The 23,128-nt window shown below is 39.1% G+C and overlaps 1 protein-coding gene across 4 annotated transcripts in view; it reads left to right on the top strand.

Moving 5' to 3' along the window:
* CDK6 (cyclin dependent kinase 6) overlaps window positions 1–23,128 on the top strand; it is a 231,248-nt gene that overhangs the window by 104,707 nt on the left and 103,413 nt on the right. For all 4 annotated transcript variants that reach the window (XM_004431342.3, XM_087420530.1, XM_004431343.3 and 1 more), the window contains exon 4: window positions 7,683–7,850. In XM_004431342.3, coding sequence (XP_004431399.1) covers window positions 7,683–7,850 — 168 coding nt within the window. The remainder of the gene's footprint in view (window positions 1–7,682; window positions 7,851–23,128) is intronic.

The raw sequence follows: 23,128 nt of genomic DNA, 5'->3' as shown, positions 1-23,128 counted from the left end.
GGAACAAGAGAGGTGAGGGAATTGGCAGACCTAGCGAATGATGATATATGAAGAAGGTGCTCTCTAAATTTAATTAATTATGCTGTCTAATAAGCTTATGTAAATTTAAGTGGTATTTGATATCCAAATAAATGTAAACTTTTAAAAATTTTTAATTAAAAAAAATATTGGAGGTGAGTAATAACACATTTTTGGTTTTAGCCATGGGAGTAGATTGCAAAAAAATGGAATGAGGTTGAAGAAGTCAAAATTCTCTGAAGCTAAGTTGTTAGCTCAGGCATCCTGGGGATGTTGAAGTCATGCAGGAAGATGGCGAGTGTCGGGTAGAGAGGAAGAGCCATAGTTCCTGAGGAGCATGGAGGATTGACAGCAAATGATAGCGATGAAGAAGGGGATGTGAACAGTATTGGAAGGACATATAAGTCTCAAAGAGAAAAAGATAACCACCTGGAAGAGGTAATTGGCAACAAGAAAAGAATGTTGATTGGTACAGCCCCCGTTGGGGGGTGGAGATCGAGGGCTGTAAATGAAAGGTAGTGACCTTAACAAGTTTTAGTTAATGTAATTTTAGTTAAGTTAGATTTGTTAGAATAACTTTTCAACTGCAAATTACAGAACACTCAATGAAAAAATGGCTTTAAATAAGGGTGCTATTGTTGATGTAACTACAGGGCCGGAGGTGTGCAGCCCTAAAGTTGATTCGGCTATTCAGTGATGTCATCAATGACCCAGATTCTTTCCTTCATTACTCTGACATTTTATGTGTGCACATGATGTCTCCTTTTATGTTTCAAGATGGTTGCTACAGCTGGAAGTTCATGCCCTCAAGCAGTAGCATTTAGTGTAAGATGCGCAGGAGTGGGGGCTGGGAGGTGAGAAGGAAGTAGAGCAGAGAATTTTCTACGCGGTCCTCTTATAAAGAAAAGAATACTTCCCGAAACTCTCTAGCAGATTTGTCTATACCTCTCATTGTTCAGAGCTGGGTCTCATGGCCATCCCTGGATCAATTCCTAGCAAATGGGAATGTGATTGCCTTGGACCAATTCTTCATGGCTGGCAACCAACAATGTCTACTACAGTAGGCAAATAATAATATGCTCCGCTCTGTGGAAAACCAACTTCTCTAATACATTACCTCATTTGGAAAGGAGGGAAGTATGGAGTGAGGGGGAAATTCTCAAAAGAGGGAATTAAGAGGGAGAATGGGGAAAGAGGATAAGATATTTTGTTCAAATGCAGCCATTAAAAAGCATACTGTTAAAAAAAGTTTTTTATTATAAAGAATATGTGTTGAAATGGGGAAATAGCCACAGTATATTGTTAAATGCTTTTAAAGGGTCACAAAACAATGTGTATAGAACAAAAACCATTTGGATCATTAGCCAATATCCTAGGCACTTGTACTTGGTATTTTCTTGTTTACACAATGCTGATTTTTATATCCTGCTCTGAAGAAGTTATAATTGACATTGAGTATTTGTAGTTTCAGTTCCCAACGGCTTTCCACTGTGGGTTAATAATAGCCGTCATGATGAGCTAATGATTCCTTCTTTCAGACTGTCCATTTAGTCATTACATTGTCCCTCGAACACGAGCAACATATTCAGGCTTGGTGAAAATCAGCTGTTATTTTCTTATTTCTGGTTAATTGAGACTGATTCTTTATTTACTCAGCATTATCATCATTTCCAGGAATGAATAATATATGGATTCTTATCATTCTCTCTTCAGAATACGTATTTTATTAATAAAATTTATATACAAAGCCACTTTTATTATGCTTTTATTCAGTTGCCTAGAAGCAGTAAAAATAGAAAGCCCGTACTTGCAGTTAGGGACTTTGCATTTATTTCTGCTGAAGAGCCCCAAGGCAATGTGTTGCCCTATTCAATTATCTCATAGTCATCCAGTGTGTCCCCCTCGCCCACCCCCACCAGCCCCCCCGCACAGTGGTGAAGTAACAGGCAATATGGCACAGTGTGACTGCTCTTCTTTGGAACAAAGTTCCCGTGTGACTCTTGTAGCTCGTCTCCAAGTCCTTTCATTTATTGCTTGCTTTGAATTCACCAATTACAACTTTCCAGGTTATCTGAGGTTTTGAGGATCCTGTTTTAATCCTCCTCTTGATTTGTCAGAATTTGTTTTGCCCTTTGGAATTTTGGATGAAGCATTCTTTGGGTACTCCTGAGGACCAAGGTGAGAAGTAGGGGGAACCTGTTTATAAAGCAATTTTTGCAGCCCATTGTTGTTATGGGTGAATTGATCAGGAAAACCTGAGGGAGCCCCTGTCAAGTTTGGAAATAGAGTAAAAGGTGTGTACCATACAGTAAGCTTGATGTGGTGACTTTCAGCAGATTCTCCCTGAGCACAGAAGTGGAAGGAGTGAGCAAAATCACCAGTGATTGAGTAAAACCGCCTGAGTGACTGTCCAGAGCCTAAACGTGGCTTAGTTATTCATTATCTCATTGCTTATGTTGTAATATTGTACCACATTTTATAAGAGAACTGCGACTTTAAAAGATCCTGGGGCTATATCCAGCAATTCCGCTTGTGGATATATATACATCCAAAAGAATTGAAAGCAGGGTCGCAAAGAGATATTTGTACACCCATGTTCATAGCAGCATTATTCACAATAGCCAAAAGATGGAAACAACCCAAGTGTCCATCATCAGATGAATGGATAATATGCAAAATGTGATATATACATACAATGGAATATTATTTAGCCTTAAAAAGGAAAGAAATTCTGACATAATACTATAATACTACAACGTGGATGAACTTGGAGGACATTATGCTAAGTGAAATAAGCTAGTCACAGAAAGACAAGTAAAGTATGATTCCACTTGTATGAGGCACCTAGAGTAGTCAGATTCACAGAAACAGCAAGTAGAAGGGTGGTTGCCAGAATCTGCAGGGGAGGGAAAGATGGGGAGTTGTTGAATGGGTATCGAGTTTCAGTTTTACAAGATGGAAAAACGATCCTGGGACTAGCCCTCATTGTTGTCCATAGCCCTCTACTTTCTTTAGAACTTAATCATCACCCTTTATTTGTAGACTCATATGATCTTTTACTTATACTTCTATAATCATAACCCCTACCTCAAGTCAACATGTTATCAGTTTAGTGTAAAAAACCTCTGTTGAATGTGATCTGTTTTAGACTGGAGACCTTTGTAGGAAACAACAAATCATTGTGAAGCTATTTGGATAACAAATTTGAAGAGTGTGGTTTACACATTGTAAGGAGGGAAAAAAAAAATTGTTGTCCTTGTCTACAAGTTATATATGTCTTATTTTTAATTTTTAAATAGATAAACTATTGATGTACATTTTTGTTGCTACAACTTTGAGGATGTGAATATATCACTTAGATTAGGTAGATATATCCAAAACTCCAGAATTGTCCATTGAAACCTGTGATGTCTGTGATTTACTGTGTGGTATAAATTGAATGTTTTTAGTATCTTTTGGAACTATTCGTGCTTTTTTTGTAGTTGGAAAACTTTTTCCCATTAGAAAAGCTTGAAGTAGTTTTCATTTGCTTGTTTGTTTTGTTTTTAAAGACACAAGAGGATTAGAGCTCTAGGACGCCTAAAAGAAATGATTACAAGGCTTTAAAGATTTCTGGTCTTCTGACTAAAGTCCAGAGTCTTTTCAAGGGATTTGCCAAGGACCAAACCCCACCTGAAGTCACTGGGAGCCAGACTTCTTTCCATGATGGTGTCCTGTTGAAACGTGCTTCCACATTCTGTGTTTCAGAGTGAGGGTCCCAAGTGACTGTTTATCATAAGTATGGTTAGATGTTCAAACCTTTTATACCAGAATTGTGCATTGTAACATAAAAAGTTTTTAAACCTATGTTTAACTTAAAGAGCCTTAATTGGCAGTATCCGTAGTTTCATTGCATTGCATCACTGGGATTACTGTGAAATATTTGAGTCTTGTATAAAACAGATTAATTTAGATTAAAATCTTGAGGAGCTAATTTAAAAGTATGTCTCACGATACTATAAATTGAGATAGAATAGATAATAAGCTTAAGTAGAGAATCCTTTGAAATGTCTTTGAGCAAAGCACTTCTTGTGACTGAAGAAAAGGTGTTTTTTCTTACCTGATTTAGTGTTACAGTTTATTCATTCATATTCTCAGGAATTGAGACCATATCTTATTCTTTTTTTTTTTTCATACATAGGTAAACCTCTTTTTTTTTTTTTTTTTTTGTGAGGATGATCAGCCCTGAGCTAACATCCATGCTAATCCTCCTCTTTTTGCTGAGGAAGACCGGCTCTGAGCTAACATCTATTGCCAATCCTCCTCCTTTTTTTCCGCAAAGCCCCAGTAGATAGTTGTATGTCATAGTTGCACATCCTTCTAGTTGCTGTATCAGGGATGCAGCCTCAGCATGGCCGGAGAAGCGGTGCGTCGGTGAACGCCCAGGGTCCGAACCCGAGCCGCCAGTAGCGGAACACGAGCACTTAACCGCTAAGCCATGGGGCCGGCCCATATCTTATTCTTTATTGTGACTAGAGTTCCTGACATAGTTGAGTATATTTCCCCTTTGAGATTAATGTTCCAATGAATGATGTTTAAAGATTGAGGGGAGTCCCCAAAATGTACTCCCTATAGATCCATAATGCTCATCAACCTAGCTCACAGTTGAGTTACTGAAGGTAATGGGATTTTGGGCAAGATGTTTTTTAAATCATTAATTCAAAGCTCACTAGTTCAAAACTCTAATTATAGCTAGATATTCTAGGTTTAAAAGAAAACCCAGTTTGCTAACCAAAAAAATTTTAAAGTAGCCTAATAAAATCTGAAGAATGATCTTATGTAGAACTAACTTTTCCTACCTCTGTAGTAATCATTTACATGGAATCAATGTTAGTGCAGTCATGTGGATTTGCACTGCTTATCCCATGCTTAGATATGATGTTAATAAGTCATTTTCATCTACTCTAGCCTTTAAACAAAGAAGAACCTGACTCCTGGTATAAGTTCCAAAGTAACACAACTAAAACCAAATAATAATGATTATGGCATATCCCTGGGAGGAAAACCATGCAGCCATTAAAAATCATATTATATGAAAGAAGTTATATTGTAGAAGAGTTTTGTTGAAGGGGCAAAATATTCATAATGAATATTATGTTTTAAAAACATAAATGTTTTTAAAAGAACCACAAAATAATATGTACAGAATAATAACCATTTTTATTTATAAATATAGTATATATTTGGTTTAACATTATAAATATATATTGTTTATGTAAGTTATAATATTATTTATATAAATTATAGTATAATATTTTTTTAATATTTATTTTTAAATATATTATGTTTATACCTACAAATATTAGCAATACGTGTAATTTTTAAAAGACAGACTAGAAAAACACAAAAATTATTTAACAGTGATATTTTCTCAGTTCTCTGAGTGGTAGAATTTTGGGTGATTTTTGTTCTTCCTTTGGAATTTTTTTAATTTTCTACATTAAGCATGCACCAATTTTATAATAAAGAAAAATATAGTATGTGCTATATAAATAAATGCACAAATAAAAGCAATACACTTTTTTCTTACTCTGTAGTGTAGTTGAGGCTTTTTGTAAATTTAGACGCTCCTAATTATTAATTAGTTCAAATTTTCAAATTTTTATTCTGCTAATTGGCTGTTTAAATTGTTTGAACAGTGAAACATGAACCAAGCAGAGTTATTCTTTGTCCTATTTTAAATGGTTGGTGCTTAGTGTAGAAGAAGCTGAAGATGACAAGCCAGCATGACATTACTTTAGGTTAGTCATGCTGTTTAAAATCAGTGCTTACAAGTTGTGTGCATGTGTTTCCAATAAAGACCTATTTGCCACAGCAGAAGACTACTTTCGTTAACATTTCGTGCTTCGTTTTCACACTCCTGTTTATTCATTGTAAGTTGTTTGACCTGCAGTGGTTCTTAAGTCCTGAAGGAGTGTCCCTTGACGGTACAGTCTTCTCCAGAGTTTTCACCTTTGGAAAGTTAGCAACCCCTGCCGGTTCAGAATATCCATTTAGGTGGATCTCAGAAAGGATTCCAGGACACCTCTGTTGTTGCATGCCCGCCCTTAGTGCTTTGTTCACTGACCTTGTGGCTCTGGACACATTTTCTTATAGTTTTGTGTGACTCTGTCTCCCCCAGAAAACAGGACACTAATGATTATCATTTGTTAAATGCTCACATTGTGCCAGAAACTGCACTACCCCTTTGCATGTATTAGTTCATTTAAATCTCATAATATTATGAAAAGGAAGCACTATTTTCTAAATGAAAAAGCTAAGGCTTTGATTTTAAACAAGCTGGGATGTGAAGACAGCTCTCCCAACTCTGAAGGAAGAACCGGTCTCGTAAACCAATAACCAAATACGGTCCACCTGATGAACAAGTGTGTCCCCACAGCCCCTGCCAGCTCTGAAGCCCATGATGCTGCCTAATCATTTTTCTAACCCTTATATGAACAAGATAATTTTATCCTCCCTTGTACACATCATTCTCACAATATTTTGAGGGGTAGGTCAGTCTTACTAACCGCAGGTTTCAGAGGATCATAGCATGATCAACGTCTTAAATTCCTAGTTTCGGATACTGAGTTTAAAATCTTGTGTCTAATTTTATCAGTTCTAAAATTAGAAAAAGATGTGACATTGGTTTATTTTCTGAATGCCCTCCTACTCCCTGCTGGTTAATAATGATAGCAGTAAGAGCTACCATTTATTGAATGCTGACTACAATGCTAACTGCTTTATAATGATTATTTGAAGTAGGTTTTGTTACTTTCCCATTTTACAGACGGGAAAACTGAGGCTCGGCAAGGTATAATGGCTCACCTGGTTTTACATACTCATTCGATCATTGATCTAATAAAGGAGTACATTGGGGATTTGAATCCAGTTTTTCCAGACTCTGAATCAAGACTTTGTCTCTTGCTAGTGGGGTTACTTTGGGCTAATTACATAACATCTACTGTGTATCAGTTTCTTGACCTGTAAAATGGGGTGGTGACATTATTTACCTCAGTGTTGTGGTGTGGATTAAGTGAGTTGCTCAACAGAGGGTGCTTAGAACAGTGCTTGACCCATAGTGATTGCTTAGTATTAGGTGCTATAAAAATAATAAGAATTAGCATTAATATTATTATCATTCATGGATTTTAATTGTCGAAATCACATATTAAACCATATAGAAGTCTATGAAGTAAAAAGTAAGTAAATGAAGTAAAAAATAAGTTTAATGTAAGAACAACACTCTCACTCACCACTGAGGTAAGAGCCATCTGAAAACTGTAGATGCAGGCAAGGCCGAAGTCAGCCTTGACTTCGCCCTCTCACCATGTCCTACTTCCTCTCCGCAGTATTAACCACTGACACCAGTTTGGTAAATATATTCTTCTAGGATATTTTCTGTACCATCTGAAACTATTTTTAAATTGTCCTTTCATTAATAAAATACAGGTTGAGAGTGAAGTTTTTTGTAGTGATCTTGAGAATGGGAGAATGGAGAGATAGAAAGGGAGACAAATTCATTCATTCAGCAGATATTTATCAGGTGCTTTCTGTGTGCCAGGCACTCTCCTAAGTGCTGAGGATTCAGCATGTTGAATTTCTATGTTGACGGTGTATTGATTTTCTTTTTTGGTTTTATTTAGGATATGATGTTTCAGCTTCTCCGAGGTCTGGACTTTCTTCATTCTCACCGTGTAGTGCATCGTGATCTAAAACCACAGAACATTCTGGTGACCAGCAATGGACAAATAAAACTGGCTGACTTCGGCCTTGCCCGCATCTACAGTTTTCAGATGGCTCTTACCTCAGTGGTGAGTGAGAGTGTTGTTCTTACATTAAACTTATTTTTCCTCTTTTGAATGACAAATTTGCCCCCATTGCACCCCCTAATGTTATTGCTGCCAGTGGTCAGTTGGTGGATACAATGTCTTGGCACTTTTTTATATAGCAGCGGGTAGGAGGAAAGCATTCTGCTTACAACTACACACATCCGGGCTGGGCTTATTGTGGACAGGACCATTGCAGAAATAGCCTGTTGCATCTTGCCACTAGAAAGGAATCAGTTACAAGTTTCCAAATGCTTTTTGCCATAACCACTGTTTTCAGAGCTGCATGTATAATGTCTGGGGAAACACAGCTCAAGGTCAGGGAAGAGACAGCACTGAGAACGTTGACCTGTCTGCAGCATCCTGGTTTGAGGAACAGCCATGGTGCTCTCACAGGTGTGTAAAAGCACTCCTCTGAAGCTGTGGTGCCAGCTGTGAAGAAGAAATTAAATTTACAGTGAACTTGGATGACCCATAAGCAAGTAGCACCACCCTGCTGGGTGAAGGCTTCATCCAGGCCAAAATAGAAAGAGTAAACCCAAGGGCTCTGTTTTGGCAAAGAATGACAGTTATGATATCCTGTTCTTTGTCTCATTCAGACATGAAACCATAATAGCTGTTGACTTTGGTTAGCTTCTGTTTCTCCTTGTAGTTCATTGTTTCTGAACTGAATTTTTGTGAAATTCAGCACCCAAAATATAAAAAGAGGAGCCTGGAAGTAAGCGCTAATAACCCTTTTTTTGAAAGATTTGTTTTACATACAGTGAATTCATGCACAGATACAAAAAGCCAAGGAATGTCCCTTTACTGTTCTTATTTGGGGCAGAAAGTTGATGAGGAGAATCCTTTAGACTCCACGAAAGCTAAATAAATGGCCCTCAAAGCATTAGATTAAGCCTGAAGAGAAAGAATTCTCTTGGGTCAGTATGTCATTTTTCACATATGGTCCATCTGGAGCCTTTGAGGGGCAGCAGTGCCCTGGGTCGGGGGTGTCCTTGAGCAATGTTTGGCCATGTCTTTGGTCATCCAGATGACTTAGGGGATAGAGATGGTTGCAAGGAGGCTAATATTCTGCACAACAAGGAATTGTTTCCCCAAATTCCAGTTGTGCCTCAGTTGAGAAGTAAAAATTCGGGAGGGGAATTGGAAATTCTCTGAAAGAGAGTGATCTCTTTTTTGTCTCCTTTTTTATGCCTTAGAAAAAAATTCAATTTATAAAAGTGTTCTGCTTCCCCACCCCTCCACCAACCCCAAAATACAGATAATATAACCTGGACATGTAAAACCACTTAGTTTCCCAACATTATATACGTTATCTAGGGCATCAGAATTTTTACAGAGGGTTCCTTGGAATGTGTCACCGTTGTTGAAAGATAAATCATACTTGTTTCCTCTTTGCCCAGCATGCACCATCGCTTTTGAGAAGACAAGGCACACAATGGTATTTAAAGGCTGTGCCTCAGCTTTGGGCTGAGTCAAGTGAGCCCTTGTATTCTTATATAATCACACCAGAAAGGGCTGAGTCCTGTGTTTCCCCAGTGGGAAGGGTGAGGTAGGCTGCAAGCTTCCCTAGGAAGTTGTTTCGCATGTTGTTTGTGAGGCTCTGGGGAGAAGCTTGAATAGGCTTTGTGGTGCAGACAGTCATCAGGGGAGCAGATGGAAGGAACTGGTCTCCTTGGGTACACTAATTGAGGGAAGGATGAGCCGTAACTGAAACAGACACTTTATTTTGATCCCCCAAAATTGGCACTAAAAACCATAAATAAAAACAGGAAACCCAGTTGGATTTTGTTTTGATTTTTTTTTGCTTATTAAATTTGAGGAATAATAGCCCAGCTTGTGCGTAACATCAATTAACATTCCATTCTTGCTGAAAGTTGATATGTTCAGACAGGAAAATGCCGGCAATTTATTTCATAAAGAAAAGGGGAAAGGCAATCATAAATACCTGATTTTGCAGTATCTAGTTTGTACTGCATACTCTATATTTCTTGTGGTGACATAAAGTAAACATTAGCAACTGAGAAAGACACTGGAACAAATTCGGACTTTATTTGAAAGAGTGATAGTTGGAATTTAATGGCAATAATAAAGGATATGATTCCTATAGGGTGCTGCATTTAAAATTTTTCCTATTGTTTTATATTTTTCTATTTAAAGGAAAAATCCATTTAGTATACTGATGCATTGGTTTACGTCCACGTGGTGACGTATAAAGACTTGAAATCACAGTTTTTCAAACTGAACTGGTATTTATTTTTAGTATTTCTTGAAGACAAAAAGACTACACTCCACTTCCTGGAAATACACATTTTTTAGTGGGTTATGTCATACAGGAACTGGGAATCCACTTAATCTGTGGAATGTTAAAGGAATTACAAGTTAACTGATTTGAAACTGATGTCTTACAGCCACAAGAAATGCTAATATATTCCTTATCTTCCAAAGCCTGACTCAAATGTCCCCTTCTGGTACTCCCTGCAGAAATTAATTCCTCTTTCCTCCCTCAGATGTTCCAGAGTAACATCTTATTAATATCTTTCATAATACTGCTTTCTGTCTTATTTGTAGTTATTTTGGGGTTTTATTTATCAGGCTATAAGCTCCTTGAAGGAGTTTGCCTTTTGGGTAGAAATTAATTTGAGACAGTCATTGTAAGTGTGGACTGTAGTTGTAGTTGTAGGTGTGTGACATAGGGCCAAATGACTTAGCTTGTCTCCATCTGATAAGGGAGGGTGAAGTGCCCCTTAGACACCTAACTTTAGGGGCCTGCCTCCAGCATGATAGTCAGGTGTCTTTACAGGGTATTGGCTTCTTGCTGCTCAGTATACAGTCAGGCATGCACATGTACCCATACAGAGTAAGGGTTGTTCATACCTATTTCTTTAAAGGTTGTAGAAATAAAATGTGGGTGGCTACAGTGTATGCCTTAGACCCAGGCAAGAGGGGCCTCCAGCCTGGGTCTCATGCTTTAGAGGAGCCGTCACTGGCCCTGCTCCAGCCATGCCTCCCTTCATGGGACGTGGAATCCAGGGTGCCAAGGAGACATGCCACCTAGAGTCTGACACCACCCCCCCCGCACCCTACCACACTGAGGCATTGGAATTCCCTGACTAAATGGAAATGGCATGGGCAATCCTCGGGTCCTTCCTCCTAACAGCAGATTGTGCCATCTGGGTGTTCACCCCAAGCCTGACGGCAGTTTTTAGGCGTATGAGCAGAGTATGGAATGCAGACTGGAGTGTCTGTAAGCACGTGTGTGAGGCCCCTCATGGTGCAAGAAGGACCTCAGACTGTGGAGAGAGAACAGGTTACAGGGAGGTTCTTTCCATTGCACATAAGCGATACGTAAGAATCATGACTGAGGCAGTGGCCTGACGCTCTGTGGCAGAAATGTTTCAAGAATATGTGCTTGTTCAATAGAATGACTATAAGACTATGTGAAATTATATTTAGAGTCATTCTAAAGTCAGCATTTCTAAGCACTTTCCATGTCAAATGTGATGTATGGTGCAACTCATTTTTGTCTGTCAGGATAAAAGGGAAATAGAGACCAACTGCTCAGTCAGCAGGTTCGGTCATCCCCAGTTGTGCACCAGGTCTGACAGGGAGAGTCTCCGAAGCCCAATGATGACTCGAACAATCATGACATGCTATGAACAGCAGCTCAGGGAGAGAGTAGTCTTCTCTTTGTTTATGATGCAAAATCTTTATTATTTTTTTTTCTGAACAGCATGTAGGGTGATATTGTTGCCATGGGATTTGGTGTTTGGGGAACTCCTTATCAACCATCTCATTTTGAAAGTGGGGAAACTGAGAGTCAGACAGGCAGTTTGTGATCAAGTTAAGTCTGAATTCACCAAATAGGTTGTAAATGGCTTGGAGAATGCTAATGTTTGTAGAATTCTCGCCCCCTGTCCTTACTCCCTTCCTCTTCTCCTCACCAGAGGCTCCAATACTTCAGAAGCTATCAAACTGCGATCAGAACTCTGGGGTTCTACAGACGGCATCCAAAGATTCCATAAATGTTGAACAGTCCATTTTTTTAAATATATTTTAAGTTTTGCTAAAATTGTAATTAAAAAAACAACTAGCTCATGCCACATTTTAACACAGCAGGGAACACTGAGGCATGAATTTGTGCTTCCTGGTTAACTTATTTTTTATGTAGACTTCAGCATGAAACTTCTTCTGTCACACTTGTGCACACCTGAACGTCTTGTAAATGTATCGTTGCTTGGGAAAAATCAAGCATTCTCTGGATTCACTCGTGTGTTTGTCTGCCCTGTTAAAAATCACCCAAATGCATAATCGCGACAGCACACACATCATGCTGTGCTCACTGTACATGAGACCACTTTGAGGGCCATCCAGAGCAATGCCAGTGTTGACATTTTTATATCCAGATGTTATTGCCAACACACAGGCAGTTAAAGCCAGTCACTCCGCAGGACAGTCACTGTAAAGCGGCCCGTGGGCAGAAAGAAGTCTACACCTTAAAATGAGGTCGTTCCTTTTGGTGCCTCAGTAACTTCGCATCCTGGGATGAAGTCCAGGATTGGCCTCCCTCAAACTAATTTCTGCTCTGCGGTGAACAGTATTACAGTGACTTTTCAGTGTACTTGGAGGGCCTTTATACAATCATTAGACAAAAGATAGTACGCGTTTTTCCTCCAAATGCGTGTGTCTAACACACATAGTTGGAGAAAAATTCCACTTTGTACCATAATGAAAAAGTGAGAATGTTCTCCTATCTTTTTAGTGAGTGACTTAATAAAATGCTCACTGAGTGAATTACATTCTCTTCTCCAAAGGTCTTTTTTTCCATATCTTCGCTATTACAAGACATGTGTGTTCTGAAAACATCTTCTGCTCTGTAGAAATTACTAAAAGGCAACAAGTAAATAGTAAGCATGGAAAGGCTTTTATTTGACAGCTCTACAAAGTACAAAAATTCACTTGGGGGTTTTTCTTATATAGAACTGATAAGATTTTCAAAATTGCCTTAAGATCATTCGTTTATTTAATACCACAAGTATTACAAAAATCTAATTGCTTACATCCCCTTTTTATGCCTCTAGCAATAGATGGTTTCCCACTTTAACCTCAGTGTTGGTAGCATTTAGTAAACACTAAAGGAACTTTGTGGATTCAGAAACTTTTTGATAAGCCTAGGGGAGAAAATTAATGAAATGGAGTTGTGGAATTCAGTCAATAAATAATTATTAATCATTTTCCGTGTGCCAGACACTGTCAATGAAGCTGAGCGATGATGGTGAAATGGACACGGTCTTTGCTCTCATAGAGCTTATAATCAAAATGGGGAGATAGATCCAAATCAGATAGTCACACAAAGAAATGTACAGTTAGAAACAGAGATAAGTGCAATAAGGAAGGGGACACAGTTCTATCCAGCGTTATGACTCAGGAGCTGTCGTAGGCTGGGCGTCAGGGAAGCCCTCCCTGCTCACCCGTGCCAGGGTGTAGGATGCTCAGAGAGGTCACCAGCATGCTCCTCTGGGAACCCGCCTGGATGCGGGCCCCATGGATGTGCACATCATGCAGTCCGGGCTTATTTTCTGTGTTTGTGTTTGGAATAGCTCATTGTACGGCACCAAGTTGGCACCACCAAGTGACAAAGTGAAGCGGGACCAGAGATCGGAGAACAATGTCATCTTTTACAGGAGAAAATAAATTGTTTATGCTTGTTTCCTCTTCGTGCGTGTTGTATTTACTATGGAGACCTGGCAGGGCTTGTGCCTCGGCTTGGGCAGCCTAGTTGCTCCCACAGAAGCCTGCAAACGCTGCCAGTGCATACTGAGTAAATCAAACCAAGAGCATTACACGAGTATAATGGAAAAAACCCAAAGCCCTGTCGCCTCAGCACCTCAACGAAAGTGCAGGACACACCTCTGAAGCCGGAAAGGCTCCTGTAACTCCCTCCCCACTCAACATCTCCTTGCCATGACACAACCAGGTCTGTTTTGTGAAAACTTCCAGTTGCCAGTACATATTTCATAGTTAACAATGGAGTGTTTGTGCTGGTTTCGTTTTCACTTTCACCAGTGAGGGAAGTGGAACACAATGGGGCAGTGCACAGAGCTGGGAACAGGACACGTTTTCTTTAGGATTCCCAGGGCTGGGTACGTGGAAAATGCCAGTGCCAAAATAAACATGAAAACCCATCCAGATCCTCCGTTGCGCATTCTCAGTGGTAATAAAACACATTTAGAGTTACCGTCTCATGGGTTAACTCTGCCTCCGCAGTGAAGGCAAACGTTGATGACCACTGTGAGAATTTCTCCCATGTAGAAAGATAATGTATTCCGTACAGAAAGCTGCTCTAGGTGTGTATGCATGCGTGTGGGTATTTAATTGCACCAGGTATACTTGTGAAGTACTTGTTTATAAAAGATAGTCATTCATGTGACTCACCTAATTCTAGCTCCTTCATAAGTGGTCACTATTGCGAATTAGTTCTGGATGAAAACAGTTTAACTGTAGTGCTACTGCCTGGAGGATGTTTTACTCAGAGAAAGGACAAGATGTTCTTTGCTTCCTCCATACATCTGTTCAGCCAGCACATCCTATCAAGGCATAATATAGACAGGGTCTGGTTGTCACCTGGTTTTTTATATCTCATCATATCCCTGTATGATGCCATTCAGATCTCAGAAGCTTGAGGCCAAGTTTGAGTGTCAAGACCAAGCACTGTCTTAAGGTTGACAAGACCAAATGCTTTAGAGAGGTTTTGCGAGCAGTTTCTCGGGGGTCCAAAAGATGGAAAAAATTTCGTTACTTCTCACATCTAACATTATTACAGGAATATGCCTTCTGCGCTTGGTCAGGGCTAATCTGACAAACTAAATTTAACGAGATAATTCCATCTCCTCTAAAATCGCTTAACTCAAGTGTCGTGTTATGTTCATTCAAAGGAATATGAGACACAGTCCTTGGAATTGAATATAAAACAGTGTTTCTATAACTTGGATTTTTACATCCTCTTTAATTCTTTGGATGTGTGAGCTTCATGTGTTTTACGGATGTCACTGCTTACTTAGTTATAATGAAGAGAAAGATGGCAGTATCTTCATTTTGCTTGGGCTTTGATAGTTTCATAGTGCAAGCTCCTAAGTTGAGATATGTTATTGAAATCCTCTCACATTGGACATGTTTATTTTTACTCACTCAATCCAAATCTTATACTCTTCTATTGTTTCTCACAATGCCTTCCTGGCACTTGGTAGGCACTTGATAAACACATCGTGAATGGATGAAATGAATCCTCATGATTCTCCAGTGCCTAAAGAATGAATTCCAAACTCGGTAGCATGGCATACAGAGTTTCTTTGCAGTGTAGCCCCAACCTACCCCTCTGTCCTACCATTTCCACTGCCACCCAGAGACCACCCCCAGACACGTAAATGCATATTCCTTATCATCTAACACCATGAAATTTCTCACTACTCTTTGAACTCAGGTTCTTTCACAACTCCCTGCTTTCACAAACGAATCAATGAATGAATTTCCAGCTCTGCATTTTCCATGTTGCTTCTGGGGTCATTGCATCATTATAAGCATCTAAAGATTTTTTTCTAATTTCTTTTAGACGCAACTTTCGGCTAATCTTCCCAATTCCTGCGTCACTCCCTGATAGTAACTTGAGCTCAGGGAGTAACATTTACACTTTGAATGTCTGCTTGGGCAGCCATTCCTAACCTTCAGATAATTATTATGCTTCATCTCTCCTTACTCAAGATCACAAACTTTCCCACACCTCCCCAATCTGTGCACTTACATTTTCTGTATGGTGTGTTTTAATTAAAAATTAAGATCTTTGCAGGTCTTTGGAGGAACCATACTGTTACAGGAAAAGGTTGAAAATGTCTGCCTTGTAGTTTCTTTTAGTCATTTTATTTAGTCCACTTGGGTTCTTGAGAAGATTGGGTACATGTTTCTGTTAATCTGTGCAGCTCTCTCCAACAGTTAAGCTCAAACGTGTATATGATTGCTTTGTAATGCTGGATTTTCTTTCATATTTTATTGCTAATATTCCAAGTTTGTTTCTAAATGATGCTCTTCAGGCTGCTGTTGTTGCTCCTGCTTTCTGTTTCCTTTTTTCTAGGCGTGAAACACAGGGTGAGTGACATCGTTGCATGCAACATCTGTAAGGATACTGATGATTTTTAAATCCCTCATAAATTTGAATGTTAAACTTTACAGTTGGCTGTGGGGGAATAATCTACCTTCAAGTCTCAGGGAAACATCCAAAAGAAAGAAGGGGAAAGCGTAGGAGAATTTACTTGAGCGCTGCTCATGTATTTATTTTGAAGGCTGGCAGTTCTGAAAATGGGGCTGTAAATTTAACAACTCAACCATAAAAACCCCAAAATAAGGGAGAAAATTCTCTACTACTTCTAGATTTGGGTACTAGTATAAAATTACAAGGTATCTATTCTTCTGTGTCTTAATTTCTTTTTTTTTTTGTTATTTCTAAAGCTAGCCTTCCCTTTCTTCTTTCCCATTTTTATTTTGATGAATTACTTTTTAAAGGTTACGATGCTTGAAATATGTGGAAGTGTTTTCTGAATACTTGCTGGCATACTTCAGTTGATAGATTTCATGGTGACGTTAAATACTATCTGCACCTTATGTAACGCTGGGTGATTTCAGTGAGGTGGGGCCTGCACATGGTATCAGTTCTTGTGGGAAAATATGCTTCAGTGGCTTACTGGCACTGCTCTTGGAATGTGGCATTTAAAAGTACCTTTTTACAGTGGGAAAGAATTCTGTCAAGAATAAACAGTCTGACCTTGTTAAATGGGCCAAAGTCTGTCTGTAACCTAGTTCCAGAAAACTAGCTTTTACTAGTTTAGAAAAAGCAAATTAGAAAAATTACAACTGAAACCTTATAAAGAGTGGAAAAAGTTACTATAAAGAATATGAAACAAATTCCAAAAATGATGGTCTTCACATATGTTTGTGAAAATTTCTTTACTTGGCCAATAAAGTCCTACGTTTCCAGAGTGGATGAAAGATCAGGACTACAGTTAGTCAGAAAAGCAGATTTTCTTTTTCCTGGAAAGACAAGACTGGCGTAAAGAAAGGAGCTGTGGGAGGGGCTACGTTGCATGGACCAACCGTGGGAAACCAGCGGGCTTGGGGAGGTGAAGAAGGGGTACAAATTGCCCCTGACTCCCCATTGCTCACAGGTTAAAAAGACTTTATACTTTGAGCTCTGGAATGCAACAGTTTGTTCCTAACCTTTCTCTCCCTTTCTGTTTTCGCACCCACCCCAAACCCACCCACACACCCCGATGATCTTGCCACTGCAGACCTCTTTCCTCCTGCTTGAAACAACATGCCGTTACAGTTTGTGCCTCCATGCCATTGGACATTCTTCTCTCCACTTAGATTGCCTTTCCCCTTCTCAGCCTAACAAACTCCTACTCATTCTTCAAGACTCAGTGCAGATGCCACCTCCTCCCTGAAGTCAGCCTGACTCTCTAGGATAAAATTGGGCACTTCCTCTCCTGTGCACTTTTGGTTGCCTCTAGTATAGTAGCTATCATATGATGATGTCCCATTAGTTTGCCTTCTGTCTTCTATTTTAAAAAGAATAAGGTTGTAAAATGTCAATTTCAGCACTTCAGGTAGCAACAGACAGGCACGTGGTATTGCTCTGTGAGTGTTTGCAGAGAGAGAGAGAGAGAGAGAGAGTGTGTGTGTGTGTGTGTGTGTGTGTGTGTGTGAGATGAAATAAGAGGTTTCTGAGTAGAGGAGGCAGAGGGAGGCCGGGTTGGGGGGGACTGAATGAGATGGGGAAGGGATGCTTCCCCTAAACAGCAGCATCCCAGAAAGGTATCGTTACAGCTTGTATCTGCATCCATTTTGAAAGTTCAGCACCAGAAATCAAGCTTGTTTTATTAATCACGTTCATTGCTAAAACCTTGTGCTTATATTTAAATGATAATCTGGAAAACCAAGGTTTGATTGCTTTTACTCAGATGCATGACTAGTGGTTGGTTGGGTGTTGTCAGAGTATGCTGGATGTCAAAGATGCTGGTTCTAGTCATAACCGTTTTTAATATTTAAACAACTAATTTATCAGTCGTAACTTAAATTAGGGAAAATTTTTAATGGAGTTACAGTAAAAACCAAATTGTGTGTTCTAAAAAACAATATAGCTTTAAGAAAATTGCATAAGTTAAAAAAAATCTAATCTGTAAAATAGATAAATAATCAAGTACTTTGCAGATGGCTTATGGCAAGGTTTTTCAAAAGCAGCCTCCCCAATTTAAAATATAATTTAATAGATTAAAATGCATTTTCTTAAGCCTGTCCAGGATTATATATATTGTGTAAAGCTACTTATTCTATCTGGCTGCTCCAGCTCTTACTGGATGTACATACAAAGGTAGTAAGAAAAGCCAAGATAGTCCGTTGTGAATTTAAAAGCATTCAAGTCCAGGAAAAAAAGAGACTCATGTTCTTCTTATATCCGAACACAAGTTCGCCAGTATCATGCCTTTTACTGGCAAGTTCAAGTTAAAAATGTAGCACAACATTTAAGATATTAACAAGATTGAGTAAACAATTCATTTGAAGTAAGAAATGCTTCTTCAAGGGTGAACTTTCTTTAGTCATTTTATAGCAAGTCCAAATATAATCTTTGTCTTTTCTTTATTTCCATTCTAGTTTTATTTCTAAAAGGACTCCTTCATTTTAGGACATGGGACTGAGATACCACATTTAAATGTCATGTTGCTGCTTCCGTGCCTACAGTATCATCTAATTTGTATTTTCCGTCAAGTTTCCTTTTCATTGGTGGTTTATCCGCTCTTGTTTTTAAAGGCATCAAATGTTCCCAATATTTGATTATAGTTCACAAGTATTGTTAGTCCTGTAATATTTAAGAAAAATATGATATTCATCAGTTACTTGAAATGCCCTATAATTATAGCATCTATTTGGTCTGTAATTTTATTTTTAGAAATTTGATGTCTAAGGGAGACAATTTTTTAGAGAGAAATGGCGATATTTGTAAGATATAGTTCACCAAATCCAGGGGCATTTTCTGCAGTTTCTTCTGCATTCCATTTGTAGCATTTGTGTACAAGTCAGTCCCCGCCTTTAAATCATCATCTTTCTTTAAGCAATTTTTTTAAATGTGCATTCTTTTTTAGTTCCTAAATTTATTTTTAAAATCACACATTCCAGATAGGTAAAAAAAAATGAAAAGGGAAACTCCTCAATAATTTTTCCTCCCAGAAAAAGCCACTATTTGGGGCCGACCCAGTGGCGTAGTGGTTAAGTTTGCACACTCCGCTTCGGCAGCCCGGGGTTCATGGGTTCAGATCCCAGGCATGGACCTACATGCTGCTCATCAAGCCATGCAGTGGAAGCATCCCACATACAAAATAGAGGAAGATTGGCAACAGATGTTAGCTCAGGGCCAATCTTCCTCACAAATAACAGAAAAAGAAAAAGCCACCATTGACAGTTTGGTGGATGAACTTTCATACCTTTTCTGTTTGTATGCAGCTGTGTGTGTGCTTGTGTGCGTGTGCATGCGCACATGGTGTGCTTATAGGATACGTACTGGTTATTTTTTTTTTTATAATTTTTGTTTATTTACTTTTTTTCCCCCAAAGCCCCAGGAGATAGTTGTATGTCATAGTTGCACATCCTTCTAGTTGCTGTACGTGGGACGCGGCCTCAGCATGGCTGGAGAAGCGGTGCGTCGGTGTGCGCCCGGGATCCGAACCCGGGCCACCAGCAGCGGAGCGCGCACACTTAACCGCTAAGCCACGGGGCCGGCCCCGTACTGGTTATTTTTGTTTGAGGTTTTTTGTTTACTTTTTTCCATTTAATTTATCTTCTGCATTTTTCCATATCTAACATATAGCCTGTTTATTCTTTTTCTTACCTTCACTGTGTGAATGTACATAAAATTTTTACCCAATCTCCTAGGATGAACCTTTGGGTAGTTTCTCATTTTTTGGCTGCAGTGAACATCCTTGGGCTTATATCTTTTCACTCAAATAACAATATTTTTGTAGGATAGGTTTCAAGAAATGGTATTAACAAGACAAAAGATGAAGAGTATGCACATTTTTTTCTTTTCTTTTATCTTTAATTATATATATAAGAAACTGCCAAAGTGGCTGTAACATTTGCACCCATTTTCTGGATCCATTTGTATCAGCATGCATTTGGTTACAGGTACAGGATACTCAATCAAAAGTGTCTTGAATAATAGTAATTTTTAAATCTGACCTAAGAAGACTGGAGATAAATAGTTCTGCAATTAGTGCAATTGCCCAGTGGTGTCATCTTGGTTCCTATAACCAAATATTAGGAAAATTCCATTCTTCCCTCCTCAGTGAATCATGTTTTCCCTCATAGTCTCAAGATGACTGCTACATCTTCAAGCATCACATCCTCATGCAACAGTGGTCTAAGCAGTGAGTAAGGAAGCAGCAGCCAAAAGGGTTTCACTGTGATTTTGATGAGGGAAGATAATCTTTTTCAAAAGCTGTCTTCAGACTTTCACTTAAGTTTCATCTCCCAGAACTGGATCATCTGCCTACCCATAAACCAATCACACTGCAAGTAAGCATATTGCTACTCAAAGAACATCAGGTTATGTTAGCCAGGAAGAGGGGGAGTGGCTGTTGGTAGACAACCAGCAATGACAGGCCTTCGTTGCTCTAGGAAACTCCCCAAGACAGCAGGGCCGCTGTATAGAGGTAGAAACTTGTGCTGTTGGTCTTTCTTTCAGAGGTGCACAGATACATTCATGATCTTTAATAAAATATTTTATGAAGTACAGTGATTTTTTCCTTAGTGCTCCACATGTGTTAAAAACAGAAAGCTTTAGAATTTTATGGGAATGGTGATTAGGCTAAGAAGGAATGCTTACCACACTCACCAGGACGACCATTCCTTAGGTTCTTTAATAACAGTAGTTAGCAAACGTGGGAAGCATTAGCAGTCTACAGGTAACATCTTCACCTGCAAATTCTATAGGTATGTCAGAAGCTAAGGATGGTTTTGAAAACAGTGAAACAGGGGCCAGCCTGGTGGCCTAGCGGTTGAGTTCGTGCGTTCACCTTTGGCAGCCTGGGATTCGCAGGTTCGGATGCCAAGTGTGGACCTACGCACCCCTTGTCAAGCCATGCTGTGGCAGCATCCCATATAAAGTAGAGGAAGATGGGCACAGATGTTAGCTCAGGGCCAATCTTCCTCAGCAAAAAGAGGAGGATTGGCAATGGATGTTAGCTCAGTGCTAATCTTCCTCACCAAAAAAAAAAAAAAAGAAAACAGTGAAACAGCAAGAAATATTTTGTTAAACTAATTACTTTTTGTGTGTGTGTGTGTGAGGAAGATCAGTCCTGAGCTAACATCCATGCCAATCCTCCTCTTTTTGCTGAGGAAGACTGGCCCTGGGCTAACAACTGTGCCTATCTTCCTCCACTTTATATGGGACTCTGCCACAGCATGGCCTGACAAGCAGTGCCTCAGTGCACGCCCAGGATCCAAACCCGGGCCGCCAGCAGCGGAGCGCGAGCACTTAACCGCTACGCCACGGGGCCGGCCCCTAAACTAATTGCTTTTTTAAAGATATTAATTTCACTAATATATTTAAATATATTAATATGATATATTAATATATTATTTAACTAATATATTTATTAGTTATTAATATATTTATATGTTTTAAAAGTAATACCAATTACTTTGAAAGAGGTTAAGTATATGTAAATCTGAAGTTGCCTCTACATTTCTTATCTAGCCACATAAACCTAGGTAAATCTAGGAGGCAGGCATGGTTAGACCTGGAAGAGTCAGAGAATGCTTCAAAGAGGAAGTGATTTTTGAGCCAGGTCTTCAAGACGAGGAGGGGTTTGCCTGGGAGACCAAGGAGAAAGGTGATATCTAGGTACAGAATTGGGAAAGGGCAGAGCACGTTCACAAAACAGTGAGAGGTACGTGGGTTGATGAGCAGGGTGACTTGGGAGAACATGAACAAAAGTTTGTTTTTTTCAAAAGATCACTCTAATGCAATGTGCTGACTGGATTGATATGGAGGGTTCGGCGTAAATTAAGAAATTGCTGGCAAGGAGACCAGTGTGGAGGCTGTTTTAAGAGAGATATATGATGAGGGACTGAAGGAAGGCAGGAAAGAGAGGATAGGAACTGGAGATGGTTAAATGTACATGCAGAGAAGAGTAGAGAAAAGATATCACATGTCAAAGTCTGGTATGTAATTTACCTTATGAAAAAAACAAGAAATAATAAGTGATATTCCTGGGGCCAGCCTGGTAGCATGGTTAAGTTTGGGCACTCTGCTTCAGCAACCTGGGATCCCCGGTGCAGACCCACGCACCACTCATCAAGCCATGCTGTGGCAGCGTCTCACATACAAAATAAAGGAGGATGGGCACAGATGTTAGCTCAGGGCCAATCTTCCTCAGCAAAAAGAGGAGGATTGGCAACAGATGTTAGCTCAGGGCCAAGCTTCCTCACCAAAAAAAAAAAAGTGATATCCATCCTTTATATGGAGTAGGTATCTGTAGTCATAATTCTCTTCGTGTTACACTGTTGTGGATAATAATGTAGACACATGCTCAGTACATAGTAGCCACCATTGATAAAATCATTACTATTTTTATTGGCAGTTTTATAAATATATATAGTAATTTCTCTTGATATCATGAACATTTCTATCAAAATAGGATAGATTCTATAATGTAGAGTCTGTGTAAGACATTTCACTGGTAGTTGTGTGAATCAGAAATTTTCTAATGGGTTAATGTTTATGTCAGTTATAATTAAGATGAATCTATCATCAAATGACTTTTTTTTCTTTTCATTTACAAACAGAGCCTTTTTCTAAAAATGTCTTTTCATCAGGACTTAAATGATAAATGCTTTAGCTTATTGGGCCTAAAGACCCAGTAACATGGTTGTGTTCTATCTAATTAGCCACCTGTCTCTCTGGTTCTCTTTTTTCATCTCCATAATCCAGCTTTTGCTAAAGTTGGCAAATTATATACCTGACATGTGGTCTTTATATGACTAAACCCTAATGAGGGTTATGTAACGTAAACAGCCACAAAACGCCATAATTTACTCTTTTCATTAGACAACAAGCACCTTGAGGGAAGAAACCAGGCATCACATATATTATGCTCACTAAATAGTAATTGGTAATGATGATGTACTTTTAAGATGTTTATGTCCATTATAAAAGTAAT

This window comes from Ceratotherium simum, chromosome 1 (genome assembly GCF_057802395.1).
Source record: "Ceratotherium simum simum isolate JZ-2026a chromosome 1, ASM5780239v1, whole genome shotgun sequence".
Classification (NCBI taxonomy): Eukaryota; Metazoa; Chordata; class Mammalia; order Perissodactyla; family Rhinocerotidae; genus Ceratotherium; species Ceratotherium simum.
Note: the sequence above shows the minus strand (reverse complement) of the source record. Positions and strands in the feature narration are given on the sequence as shown.